This window comes from Talpa occidentalis, unplaced genomic scaffold, assembly GCF_014898055.3.
Source record: "Talpa occidentalis isolate TD23 unplaced genomic scaffold, MPIMG_talOcc4v2.1 talOcc4.10, whole genome shotgun sequence".
Taxonomy (NCBI): Eukaryota; Metazoa; Chordata; class Mammalia; order Eulipotyphla; family Talpidae; genus Talpa; species Talpa occidentalis.
This window is the reverse complement of record NW_023600993.1, coordinates 87552381-87566260: the sequence shown is the minus strand read 5'-3', so window position 1 is coordinate 87566260 and position 13880 is coordinate 87552381. Positions and strand designations below refer to the sequence as shown.

Genomic DNA, 13880 nt, shown 5'->3' with positions numbered 1-13880 from the left:
TTTTAAATTTTCTATTCTTTTTTTTTAAGATTTTATTTATTTATTTATACAAGCACTGGACACAGTCAGAAGCGCAGGAGGGTGAGAGAATTCACCAGAGCCAGAGTGGGGAGCAGAACAGGCAGATGATGAAGTACACTGCTGAGGGGAGCAGCGGGCGTCAAGAGAGGTCTGTGTGCCATGTGGGACCCTTGCCCAGTGGCCGGGGATCGAACTGGTGCTGCAGAAGCTGTGGGCAGCTTCGCAACCCAGTGTTCAACCGCTGTGCCACCAGGGGAGGCCCTCCTCACAGTCTTTTTTGAAACATAAGTGTGTTTGCTACTTCTGTACTAATGGGGAAGCAGCCTGAGTTTAAGTAAATGGTAGTCTCACTTTTAGTTAAAAGAGATTTGTACTTAGCACACAGAGGACAGGTTAGGAGGTTTAAAGTTTTTAACTTTAGTTAAAAACTAAAGTTTTTAACAGTTCAATTTGTTTGGGATATTTTTAGTATCAAAATAGAATTACATAGTAGAGAATGTTTATCAGGATCTATTTTCTATGGAATGGAATTTCTTAAAATCTCCAAAGTATAAGTTTTATTTTCTCAAAAGGAAAAAAGTAATATCCAGCTTTGCTCTTGAACTTTAGTGTCCTTTTGGTGCTTATATGTTTGAGAAAGATACTCAGGATCTGAATATCTTCAGATTCTTTGTGGATCATGAGGCAGGAGAGGAATAAGAAGCAAAAAGCTGTCTTGTCTTTTGTTTTGGAAGAATTATTGTTTTAGTTTTTTTCAGTTTTATTGGGTAGGCTCTGGAATGTGTACTTTTTTTTTTTTAAGATTTATTTATTTATATAAGCACTGGGTACAATCAGAAGTGCGGGAGGGTGAGAGAATTCACCAGAGCAAGGAGCAGAACAGACAGACTGATGAAATATGCTGCTAAGGGGAGCAGCGGGCATGGCAGGAGAGGTCTGTCTCGCTATGTGGGACCCTCACCAGTGGCCGGGATCGAACTGGCGCTGCAGAGGCTGTGGGCAGCTTCTCAGCCCAGCGCTCAACTGTTGCACCACCGGGGGAGGCCCATGGAATGTGTACTTTTAAGTGTCAGCTAGTTCTTATGTTTCCATCTTTTGAGAGATGTGTTTTCTTTGGAAAAATAACTCCTGACAGTATTCCTTTTAAAACTTGTACTTGTGTTTTGATCTCCATTTTCGTTGTCACCACTTTAGTCTAAGTTACCCTCGTAGGCTGGCTACTGAAATAGTATCCTACTGCTCTACTTGCTTTCACTTTTCTCTCTGTAGAATCCAGTTTACTTTTCTGTAAGCCAAGTAGCAGCCAGGGTGCCTTTTTTTAAAACATAATTTCATCACGATACATTTGTTTGCTATACCTGTCAATGGTTTCCCATGACATTTACCAAAAAGTTGTATCTTGCTCAACTCTACTGCCTTTCAGTACTTTTTGAATTACTTTCAGCACTTTTCTAATTTTAGGGTCTCCTAATTAGAAATCTTTTTCCCTTTTGCTTGGCAGTGGTTATCAACTGTCATTTCCTCAGAGGAACCCTTCTTTCTCTAAATTGTATTTTCCTATTGTGCCCTGAAGTTACTTCTTATTACTTACAAGGTTATGATTTTATAGTTATTGGGTGATTGTTTGATGAGTCTCCTGACATCAGAGGCAGAGAAAATCTGTACAATCATGTCACTTAATGACCTTCTAGTCAGTGATGGAACACATAATATGAGAGTGGTTCCAATAGGCTGTCCATACAACCTATGTGTGTACTAGGCTATACCATCAAGGTTTGTGTAATTATACTTATCTCACTTTTGCACAGTGACGGAATTGCCTAATTAATGATGCATTTTTCAGCATCGCTGTCTTTGAGTGATTCATGATCCATGACTATCATTATGTTCTTGCCTATACCCTTAGAATCTTTGGTAGTAGGTGCTCAATTTTGTTTGTAGGAACACACACAGGAGATTGTTATAACTCGATTGGTAGCAATTCTCTATGTGTAACAGTTGAATTTGGGATAGTAATTTTTAGTATCAAAATAGAATTACATAGTATGGAATGTTTACCAGGATCTATTTCCTATGGAATGGAATATTTGAAAATCTTCAAAGTATAAACTTTATTTTCTCAAAAGAAAAAAAGTTATATCCAGCTTTGCTCTTGAACTTTAGTGCCCTATTGATTCATCTCTTATATTTGCTCCCCTCTTTCTCCCCACTGCTTCCCCTGAAAACTTTGAGGATTTTTTCCTTTCCATGATTAATCACTTTAGTGTGGGTCTTGTTTGTTTGTTTTTAATTACCTTTATTGAGCTTATTCACCAGGGTGGAAGTAATATCTGTACAAAAGCAAGTGTTTGGGCCTCCCTGGTGGCGCAGGCAGTTGACCGCTGCGCTGTGAAGCTGTCTGCAGCCTCTGCAGCGTGAGTTCGATCCTGGCTGGCCGGTGAGAATCCCACATGGCACAGCAGACCTCTCCTGTCTTGCCTGCTGCTCCCCTCAGCATTGTATTTCGTCAGTCTGCCTGTTCTGTTCCCCACTCTGTCTCTGGTGAATCCTCTCACCCTCCCGCACATCTGGCCTGTTCCCCGGTTCTTGTATAAATAAATAATTTTTTTTTTTAAAGCAAGTGTTTGTTACTATAACTTCTGCATCACAATTTTTTTTTTTTTAAAGTTAACATCATCAAAACCCACTACCTATAATCAGTACTGTCTTTGAAGCCACAGTAACACTTAAATGTGGGTAAGACTGGAATGCCAAAATTTGGTTGGTTGGAACATTAAACTTCCAGCTTGCTTAAATAGAATTACAGAAAGGCAAAATTGTGTATTTCACAGAGATGTAGTCCATGGAATCAACAACATTGGATAGATGTTAGAGTATTTAGAGTCCTGAGGTAATAAGGAATACAGGCATCCTTTTGAAAATTGGAAATTTTGTTTTCCTTTCTTCTCAGTCACATTTATGGATGACACTACCACCGGCAATTTTAGTCTTAATGAGAGTTCAGGTCTTCATCTCCATGAATAGCCAGTTGTAAGTGACAAGGAGTAATATGCTTTACATTAAATCCTTTGATGCATTTCCTTCTAACTAAAGTACCTCTCATGAACTACTCCAGGATGGTTGCTTTATACACAGTGGTGCCCATATGCCTGGTGGTCCTGGACTTTAGGTGTCAGTGAATGTGCACCATGGGAACTGCTGCTGGTCCTGTGGGAGAGGGAAACCACCTTTTTCTTGACTTTTCCAAAGTCCTTCTTAGCCTTACCACTAGACAACTTGCATTCTTCTGAAGCTCAAATAAACAAGGCAGAGAAAGGGCTGGTCGGACACTTTGATACCAACTGTCCATTCGTCCTGTGCACCACAATTCAAACTGCTTAAGTGTGGCTCTTTTTTCAGCCTGTGTGCTTGATAGTCTATCAACACATGTCTCTGAGGTCTGGGGGGGAAAAGTTTTTTTTGTGGGTCTTAGGTGCTCAGGTGTTTGTTCTAATTCTGTTTGTTTATCTTTGTTAGAAACACTTCATAATATAAAACTTAAAATATTTATATATTAAACAGCCAATGCTTTTCTGCAAGTCAGTCTCTTTTTCTTTCACATTATAGTCTTACTCAAATCTCTGATGATCCTTGGTTGAGGACTTGACTCTTTGAGAGTTGACTCTTAAGTACTAATGGGAGATTCAGTGCATTGTGGTTTCTGATTTCAGTTGTCTCCTGCAGCTATGGGTGGTGGTTGTTTAGATGCATGCTTTTGGAATAGGGCTGCCTAGCTCCTAATGCAGACTTTCAACAACCCTTGTGTTCTCAACCTCATGTCTCATCCTTGTCTATCATGGTACCTAGTTTAAGTTATCAGCCTATTTGTAGTTTAGGGGATGAATCTGCTTAATTCTTTTTAGTCTAGGGGGTGAATCTGCTTCATTCTTCTTAGTTTGGGGGTGAATCTACTTTGTTCTTTTTAGTCTAGGAGGTGTCTCTGCTTGTTTCTTTTTAGTAGCTCCCTCCAAGATTCTTAGATTTAATATTCTTCACTTTTCTAACTTGTCTTCTTTGCTTCTGTTTTTCTGACACTGACAATTTCCAAATTACAGTCCCACCCTGGATATTGCCCCCTGAATGTCAGACTTGTATATATTCAATTGCCTACTCAAAAATTGCTATTTGGATACTAATGGCATCTCAAAATTCAAACTTGTCCAAGACTAATCGCATGATTTTACCTCCTCAGACCTTTCACTCATGTCTTAATGTATTTCAGTCAGTGGGAACTCCATCTTTTAAGTTGCTTAGGTCAGATATCTTGGAGTTATTTTTGACCACTTTCTTTTCATGGCCCACATACGCATCAAAAAATATTTGTGATTTTACTTTCAGAATATATTACATTTTACCTCTTCCTTCACAACTTTCCTGCTTTAAGCCACCATTATATTTTTCTCCTAGATGATTGTAGCTTCCTGATTGGTCTCCTTGCTTCCACTCTTGCCACCCACCCTCCTCAGCACTGGAACAGGAAGAGTTTTTAAAAACATCCGATATGTCAATTCCTCTGTTCAAAACTCTCCAGTGTTCAAACATCCCCACCCCTTCTACCCCCCCATTCACTCAGGGTAAAGGCCAAAATCCTTAGAGTGACTTGCAATGTTCTTACTCAGTTTTTTTTTTTTTTAAGATTTATTTATTTTTATACAAGAGCTGGGGTACAGGCCAGAGGCACGGGAGGGTGAAAGGATTCACCAGAGACACAGAGCAGGGAGCAGAACAGGCAGATGACAGAAATACACTGCTGAGGAGAGCAGTGGCTGCAACAGGAGAGATCTGCGGCACCATGTGGGATTCTCGCCGCTTGGTCAGGATCAAACCCACACTGCAGAGGCTGCGGACAGCTTCACAGTGCGGCGCTCAACCCGCTGCGCCACCGGGGAGGCCCTCCCTTACTGTTTTGCCTCTTTCCCTCATTCCCATCCCTTTTCCTCTTACGTAATTTCTCTCCTGGTCTCCTTGGTAAGCCTTAAACATGCTGGCATGATTCCTCTCAGTTTTTGCCCTTGCTTTTTCAGCTATCCTGAATGCTTTCCATCGAAATACCTACACACCCTGCCATCACTACCCCCCGTGCCACTCCCAATAATTGCTTCTTTTGCCTTATATTTTCCTTCTTGGTATTCATCACTGTTTGATATATATTACATATGTATTTTGTTTCTTGTAATTGTCTCCTTTGGGTAGACCATACAGCCTCCACTAGAGGAAGAGTTTTTAATTTTAGTTAGCTGTTCTTTTTCCTGGCCTCTCTGGAGAAAGTGCATTATAGAAACTGGGTTCCTGGACCCAGGGATGTGTGGAGACTTTGCCATACCAACAAGCAGTTCTCAGACACTTTCAGGGTATCCAAGAATTCAGCTCAATTCTGATGTGCACTGCCCAGAGGTAGTGTCAGGTTCCATGGAGTGTTGCCCAGGCTTTTGTAACCATGTGATCCCTGCAGGAAGGGGAGGTTCCAGGCGTGTTCCCTCCCTGCCCATTGAAGGATGGAGCTGAATAGCAGGAGAAGCTATAAAGGAGCTGGAAGGAAAAAATACAGGAGGGCAAGGGGGCTGAAGGGGGCCCGGAGCAGAGGCCTGTGAGGGAGGCCCCTTTTTTGTTTTGCTTTGTTTTCAAGGATTTTATTTATTTGCATACCAGATCTGGGGTGTAGGCCAGAGGTGCGGGGGTGGGGGATAGGTAAGAGGATTTACCAGAGACAGTAGGGAGCAGAACAGGTGAATCTACTGAAATACACTGCAAGGGGAGCAGCGGGCGAGACAGGAGAGGTCTGCTGCGCCATGTGGGTAGCTCCCTGGCTGGCCAGGGATGGATTTGAACTCATGTAGTGCTGCAGAGGCTGTGGATAGCTTCTTAGTGCTGTGACTTAACCCCTTGCGCCACCAGGGAGGCCCCAAGAGTATGTTTTGTTTTGATGTGGCGGCTGGCATGAGGCCGGTGTGGGGCTCCTGGGTTACACTTCATTCTGCCTGCTAACACTTTGACCAGACAGCTATAGATCAGAGATTCCCATAACCTCCTCTTCAGACTCCAGTTACCCTTCACAAGCTCAGATTATCTCTGCTCTGACCAAATGATTATAAATTAAAAGTTTGCACAACCCTCTCCTCAGGTTCCACTAATTTGCTAAAATGGCACACGCAACTCAGGAACTAGTTTACTCACTAGATGACCAATTTATTATAAAAGATATTAAAGGATATGAAATAGCAGTTAGATGGAAGACCTCCACAGGGCATATATGGGGGGACAGCACAGAGCTTCCAAGTCCTGTCTTCAGGTGTGCCACTCTCTCCCCAAATCTCACATGTTCACCATGTGAACCCCAAGCCCTCTGAAATCCCTTCCTTTGAGTGTTTATGGAGGTTTTATTACATAGGTTTGATTTATATATATTAACTCTTTGACCTTAGGATATTGAACTTAACCTTTAGCCCTTTCCCTCTCCCTGGTGGTTCCAATTCTTTATTCTTGTTGGTTCCCCTGGCAACCAGCCCCCATCTTTTGGTGCTTCTTGAAAGTCATCACTTTAACGTAAGAAGAGATACCCTTAACATTCTCTACAAGTGAAATTCCAAGGCATTGGGAGCTATGAGCCAAGAGCTGTGGATGAAGACCAAATATGTAAGATAGAGATACATCTATCTATATTTCCTATAAATCACAATGTCTCAAGGAAGTAGTGAATAAATATTTGTGTGAGCAAATGAATCAGTTTCTTTTAACTTTGGTAATACAGTGAATTTTATTTCTAGATTTTCAGCGCTCAGGTATTCCTGTTTTCCTAGGATAAATGTTATTTTGACATGTTTTCTTTTTAAATACATGTTGCTGGACTTAGATTATGAATAATTTAGGATTTTTACATCTGAATTAATATCACATGTCTTTTGTATTTCGATTTCAAACTTTGTCCTGTTTTGATAGCAAAACAAACTGCTGTTTCCCCTCTTGTCTTTAAGATAAAGATGATTATTATTTTTCATTAATTTCTTTACATCATTGTTCATTTTTAAACAATATTTGCTTCCCCTGCAAATATTGCCCAAATACTGCTCAGGTGTAATCCCCGTAGAATTTCCTTCACCCGTGCACGCATGTACCATCACCTTAGTCCCCTGTGCTTCTCCCTTCCTCCCTCTGATCCCTCTCCCGCCTCCTTCCCTGCAGGATGTCTCTGGTTTATAATTGTCTGTTTTTGCTTTGTTGTGCTTTGTACTGTTACTTTTTTACACTGATGTCTTATTTGGTTCCCCTATATTCCTGCTATAAGTGAAACCATCCGATATTTTTCTTTTTCCTTCTGGCTTATTTCACTGAGCATAATTCCTTCTAGCTCCATCCACATTGCTGCGAATGGCATGATTTTTTCTTCTTTGATTGCTGGATAATATTCCATTGTGTATATATGCCACATCTTCTTGATCCAGTCATCTATTTTGGGGCATTTGGGTTGTTCCAGGTTTTACCTATTGTAAATAGTGCTGCAGTAAACTTAGGGGTACAGTGGTCTTTTGAATCAATGTTTTTTGTGTCCTGTGGGTAGATCCCTAGGAGTGAAATTGCTGGGTCATATGGTAGCTCCATTTTAGTAGGCTGAGGAACCTCCAAATAGCTTTCCATAGTGGTTGGACCAGTTTGTGCTCCCACCAGCAATGTAGGAGAGTTCCTTTTTCACCACATTCTCACCAACATTTGTTGTTGCTTGTTTTGTTTTTTTTAAAAAATTTATTTATTTATTTATACAAGCACTGGGTACAGTCAGAAGTGCGGGAGGGTGAGAGAATTCACCAGAGCCAGAGTGGGGAACAGAACAGACAGACTGACGAAATACACTGCTGAGGGGAGCAGCAGGCGCGGCAGGAGAGGTCTGTCTCACCATGTGGGACCCTTACCGGGGATCAAACCCGTGCTGCAGAGGCTGTGGGCAGCTTGCAGCTCAGCGCTCAACCACTGCACCACCAGGGGAGGCCCTGTTGTTGCTTGTTTTTTTTTTTTTTTTGATAATGTGTTATTCTTACTAGTATAAAGTGGTATCTCAATCTGGTTTAATTTGCATTTCCCTGATTATTAGGAATCTTGAACATTTTTTCATATGCCTCTTGGCCACTTGCATTTCCTCTTTGGAGAAATGTCTTTTAAGTTCTGCTCATTTCTTGACTGGATTGTTTATTTTGTTTTTGTTGAGTAGTGTGAGTTCTTTGTATATCTTTGTCATCAGTCCTTAAATTAAGATAAAGATTATTAGTAGAACACGCCTGTGAAGTCTGCAGGATGTTGTGTGTTTTATTTTAAGGATACATTGCTTTTCCTTTTTATTGAGATAATTTGTACAAAAGAGTATATGTAAGTTTGTGTTAAAGAATAGTTAAAAAATAAACTGTGCACCCGCATACTACCAGAGAGCTCATGAACAATGTTCTAGGGCCTCCCCGGTGGCGCAGCGGGTTGAGCACAGCGCTGTGAAGCTGTCCGCAGCCTCTGCAGTGCGGGTTTGATTACTGACCTGCCAGGGAGTAGCCCACATGGTGCGGTGGACCTCTCCTGCCTCGCCCGCTGCTACCCTCAGCAGTGTATTCAGTCCATCTGCCTGTTCTACTCCCCACTCTGTCTCTGGTGAATCCTCTCACCCTCCCATGCCTCTGGCCTGTACCCCAGTTCTTGTATAAATTAAAAAAAAAAAAAATCTTAAAAAAAAAAAAGAACAGAATGTCCTTTACACTCTGAGTATAAATTTAATTCTTATGAGTTAAGTATTCCTGCTTCTTAGCATATCCCTTTCTCTCCCTGAAGATAAGCACTTAGATTTAGATTTTTCATATTAATCATTCCCTTCCAGTTCCAGATTTTACTCACATATTATTGCTGAACGGGTCTTTAAAAAATATCTTTATGTGGAGCCTCCACTGTGGCGCAGTGGGTTGATCGCCGCTCTGTGAAGCTCTCCGCAACCTCTGCTGCGCCGATTGGATTCCCGGCTGGCTAGGGAGATTCCCATATAGTGCAGCAGACCTCTCCTGTCCCACCCACTGCTCCCCTCAGCAGTGTATTTCGGTCATTCTGCCTGTTCTGCTCCCTGCTCTGTCTCTGGTGAATTTTCTCACCCTCCTGTGCCTCTGGCCTGTACCCCAGTGCTTGTATAAATAAATAAATCTTTAAAAAAAAAAATCTTTATGTGAATGGAGTCATACTATGTGTATTTTTCTCCAGTTTGCTGTTCTTGTTGATCATTGTTTCTGAGCTAGGTCTGTGTTGGTGCATTTAATTGAAATGCTTCATATTTTCTTGTATGCTGTTGCATGGTAGGATTATACCATGATTTTTAGTTCATTCTTCACTTGGCTAATATTTGGGTTGTTTCTAGTTCTTGGTGTAACAGTGCTGTCTCGAACACTCTATGTGTCTGCTGGTGCATGTGTTACAGTAACTTCCAGGGTGTGATGTGTATAGTGTTGGAAATGGGACTAACCAGGTTTTGCATAGATCATGACTAGGTAGTGCAGCTGTTTTCCAGAGAATATGAGAATTATTGGTGGCCCACAGTCTTAGTATTATGGGTATAAAATAATATTTTGTGTTTTTTCCCTGTTTTTAAATTATCACATAATTTGTGTACAGTAAAATTCACCTGTTTTGTTGTACTAGTACAAGGGTTTTTTTTTTTTTTTTAAGTTTAGATATGATTTGACATTTGATTTGGCATTTTAACAATGCTGTTTGTTTGCCATATGTGACGATGCAGTTACAGTAAATGTTGATGCTAATGTGCTCCTCTTCCTCTTCAAAGTTCACTTTTATATTTGCATACAGTAAAGTTTACCTTTATTAGGTTATCATCCCAAACATTACATATATGTGTAATCACTGCCATAATTAAGATACAAAAAAATTCCATCACTCCATAAGCTTCCTCCAACCTTTTACAGTCAGTTCCTCTCTTTACCTCAGCTCCTGACAACCACTGATTTATTTTCTATTCTTGCAGTCCTGCCTTTTTCAGAATGTCACATAAATGAAATCATACATTAATAGTTTTTTTTTTTTTTTAAGATTTATTTATTTATTTATACAAGAGCTGGGGTACAGGACAGAGGTAGGGGAGGGTGAGAGAATTCACCAGAGCCAGAGTGGGGAACAGAGCAGGCAGAAGGACCAAAGTACACTGCTGAGGGTAGCAGTGGGTGGCAGGAGAGGTCTGCGCCCTATGTGGGACCCTCCTCTGGTGGCGGGGGAGCAGCCGGGGATCGAACCAGCGCTGCAGAGGCTGCGGGCAGCTTCGCAACCCAGCGCTCAACCGCTGCGCCACCTGGGAGGCCGTTAATAGTCTTTTGAGTATGGCTTCCTTCACTTAATATGAGGTCTTTGAGATTTATTCATCTTGTGATGTATATAGTTCCTTTTTGTTGCCAAATAATATCACATTGTGTGGATTTACTACATTTTGCTTATCCACTTCTCAAATGATAAACATTTCTTCCTTTTGACTATTAAGAATAATAATGTGAATATTTACATGCAAGTGATGATTTTTGTGTAGGTGTACTTTTTTTTCCCTCTTAGGTAGATACCCAGGAGCGGAATTGTTGAGTTGTGTTGTTGTATGTTTTGCTTTTTATTTTTTTAAAGATTGATTGATTTATGCATATAAGAGTTGGGGTACAGGCCAGAGGTGTTGGGGGTGAGAGGATTTACCAGAGACAGAGTGGGGAACAGAACAGGCAGATTGACTGAAGTACACTGCTGCAGGTCTGCTGCACCATGTGGGTTGTTCCCTGGCTTGGAGGGAGGGGTTGAACTCGTGCTGCAGTGGCTGCGGATATCTTCATAGGTTGCATCTTAATCCCTTGCGCCACCAGGGAGGCCCTGTTTTACTTTTTATTATTTTATTTTAAGATTCATTTATACAAGCACTGGGATACAGTCAGAAGCACAGGAGGGTGAGCAAATTCACTAGAGCCAGAGTGGAGAGCAGAGCAGGCAGACTGACAGTACACTGCTGAGGGGAGCTGTGGGCGGCAGGAGAGGTCTGCACGCCATGTGGGACCCTCGCCCGGTGGCGGGGGATCGAATGGCGCTGCAGAGGCTGTGGGCAGCTTCGCAACCCAGCGCTCAACCGCTGCGCCACCAGGGAGGCCCCTGTTTTACTTTTTAAAGAAATGACCAAGCTGTTTTACAAAGTAGCTGTACCATCTTAGATTCAAGTCTTTTGTTCTTTAAATAAAATTCCTCCTTTTTCTTCCTGGCTTTATCATTTATTTCCTGCAATCTACTTCATATTAATATAGCCATCCTGTGTTTTACAATTAGTTTTTGCGTTATCTATTTTTCCTGTTAACCCACCTTTGTTTTCATATTTTAAAGTTTTCTATATTTCTAACTGGCGCTTGATTTTTTTTTTTTTTCTTTCAATCTGTTAATTTCTGCTTTTTATTTCTGGTGCTTGGTCAGTGTACATTTAATTATTGATGTGATTGGATTACACCTGCCATTTGATTTTTTTATTTTCTACTTTCTTGTTTTCTTTTTCTGCCACTTTTTGATCAGATTTTGTTTAATTCCCTTTATCACCACTATTAACTTACTGACTGTAATTTTTTCAGAGGTTGCTGTATCTTTTGCAAAATGCATCTTTAACTTGTCACAAACTACCTTTAAATAGTATTACACCATTTCATGTAAAATGTAAGATCCTTATGACACTATTTTTCCATTTATACCTCCCTCCCCTGTCTTTGTGCTATGCTTTTCATACATTTTACTTCTGTATGGGTTAAATCTTCATAAAACATTACTAACTTTGCTTCAGTTCTTTTAAAGAAATTCAAAAATAGGGGAAAAGTCTTATTTTTACCAACATGTTTACCAGTTCTGGTGTTCATTCTTTTGTGGATGTCTAGGTTGCCATTTGTAACCATTTCCCTATCTACTGAAGGAATACCCTTGCTGTGACAAATTCTGAGAGCCTTTTTTTTTTTTAAATGAAGCTTTTATCCTTTTCTTGAAATATATTTTTCCTAGATACTGAATTTCAGGTTGAAATTTTTTTTCTTTCCAAATTTTAAAGAAGCCAATCCTTTGTCTTCAGGTTTGCATAATTTCTGATGAGATCTGTAGTAATTGTATTCCTCTTTTTTCCTGTGACTCGTTTTAATGAATTGTCCTCCTCTTTATCATAGGTTTTGACAATTTGGTTATGATGCACCTTGGTGAACTTCTAGTTTTCTGGTCAAATTTCCCCTCAGCAGTGTCTTCGGCCCGTCTGCCTGTTCTGCTCCCGGCTCTGTCTCTGGTGAATTCTCTCACCCTCCTGGGTCTCTGGCCTGTACCCTAGTTCTTGTATAAATAAATAAATCTTTAAAAAAATTTTTTTGGAAACATTTTCAGCCACTTCAGTATTTCTTTTTCCCCTCTTGTCCTATTTTGGGATGACATGTATATTAGACTGCTTTGTATTGTCTCATATACATCACTGAGGCGATGTTAATTTTTTTCAGTGTTTTTTTCCCCCTTTGCTCCATTGTGGATACTTTCTTTTTTTTTTTTTTTTTTTTTTGGTGGGACCCTCTCCGGTGGCCGGGGAACAAACTGGTGCTGCAGAGGCTGCGGGCAGCCTCGCAGCCCAGCGCTCAACCGCTGGGCAACCAGGGAAGGCCCGTTGTGGATACTTTCTATTGCTACTTCAAGTTTACTGACATTGACTCTGTAGCGTCTAATTTGTTGTTAATCTCATCCAGTAAATTTTTCATCATGGATACTATATATTTTCTCTTTTGTTTTTCTCCTGTTATTCTATTCTTTAATCCTTGGTCCTGTTGTATGTATTCATAGTAGCTATTTCTTAGGACTTTGTTCATTTTTGGGTCTATTGCTATTGATTGTTCACCCATTTATGAGTTAAATTTTCCTGCTTCTTAGCATATCTAGTAGTTTATATGGTGAATAATGTGAATTTTACATTGTTTCTTCATTTATCTTCCTTTTAAGAGTGTTTTATTTTTGTAGTGTATTGTGTTACAAGTAGATTCCTTTATTTCATTTGAGGCTTGTTTTTAAACTCTGAGTACTTTGGAGCAGTCTCTAAGGCGAATTTTACGCTTCTACTAAGGTATTTGTCCTCTGGGGTCTCTACCTAAGCCTTCAGATATTTAACAGTGTCTCTCCATTCTGGTTGTAACATTGTCTCCTCACCTGCTCTGGGAATTAATGGCCCATTCATTGTCCACCCTTGTGGAATTTCACCCTATACAGAAATGCAGACACCTCATTTGTATTTCTGAAGGTCTTTTTTTGGCGTAGCTTCTTCCGTTCTGGAATTCTGCTGTGCAGTTTGCACCTATCTCAGCCTCCCAGGACTTTGATCTCCATTTCAACTCAGGAAAACTTCTGGGCTCTGCTGGGGTTCCCCCCTTCCCTGTAGTCTGAGTTTTAACTTCAGGCAGAAAACAGGGGCAATTGTAAGACTTAGTTTATTTTCTTCTCTTCAGGATTACAGTCTTATGTTTCCTGTTTTCTAATGTTGAAAAGTTGTTTTACATATACTGCTCAGTTTTTTAGTTTATAGTGGAGGGTAAATTTAGCAACTGCTAGTCTCTTATGGCCTAAAGTGAAAGTCAGTGTGTTTTGTGTGTGTGTGTGCGTATGCATATATATGTGTTTGTATGCATGTGTACAGATAGATATTAAGATACTTCAACTAAATCCTATAATTGCCCCTGTTTTCTGCCTGAAGTTAAAACTCAGACTTCATAATTCAAATCCAAGACTAGAGTTTTTTTGCTTGATCTTTTAAAATTTTACATGGGTACTTTCTC

At 40.4% G+C, this 13880-nt stretch overlaps 1 protein-coding gene across 4 annotated transcripts in view; it reads left to right on the top strand.

Annotated features, from left to right (window-relative positions):
- ASXL1 (ASXL transcriptional regulator 1) overlaps positions 1–13880 on the top strand; it is a 78980-nt gene that overhangs the window by 19592 nt on the left and 45508 nt on the right. The window contains exon 1 of one of the 4 annotated variants that reach the window (XM_054697101.1): positions 5877–6693. The exons of the other annotated variants lie outside the window; for them this stretch is intronic. Within the exon in view, the coding sequence (XP_054553076.1) occupies positions 6661–6693 (33 nt within the window). The 5' untranslated portion in view covers positions 5877–6660. Of the gene's footprint in view, positions 1–5876; positions 6694–13880 lie in introns of those variants that run through there. 4 annotated transcript variants of the gene reach the window in all.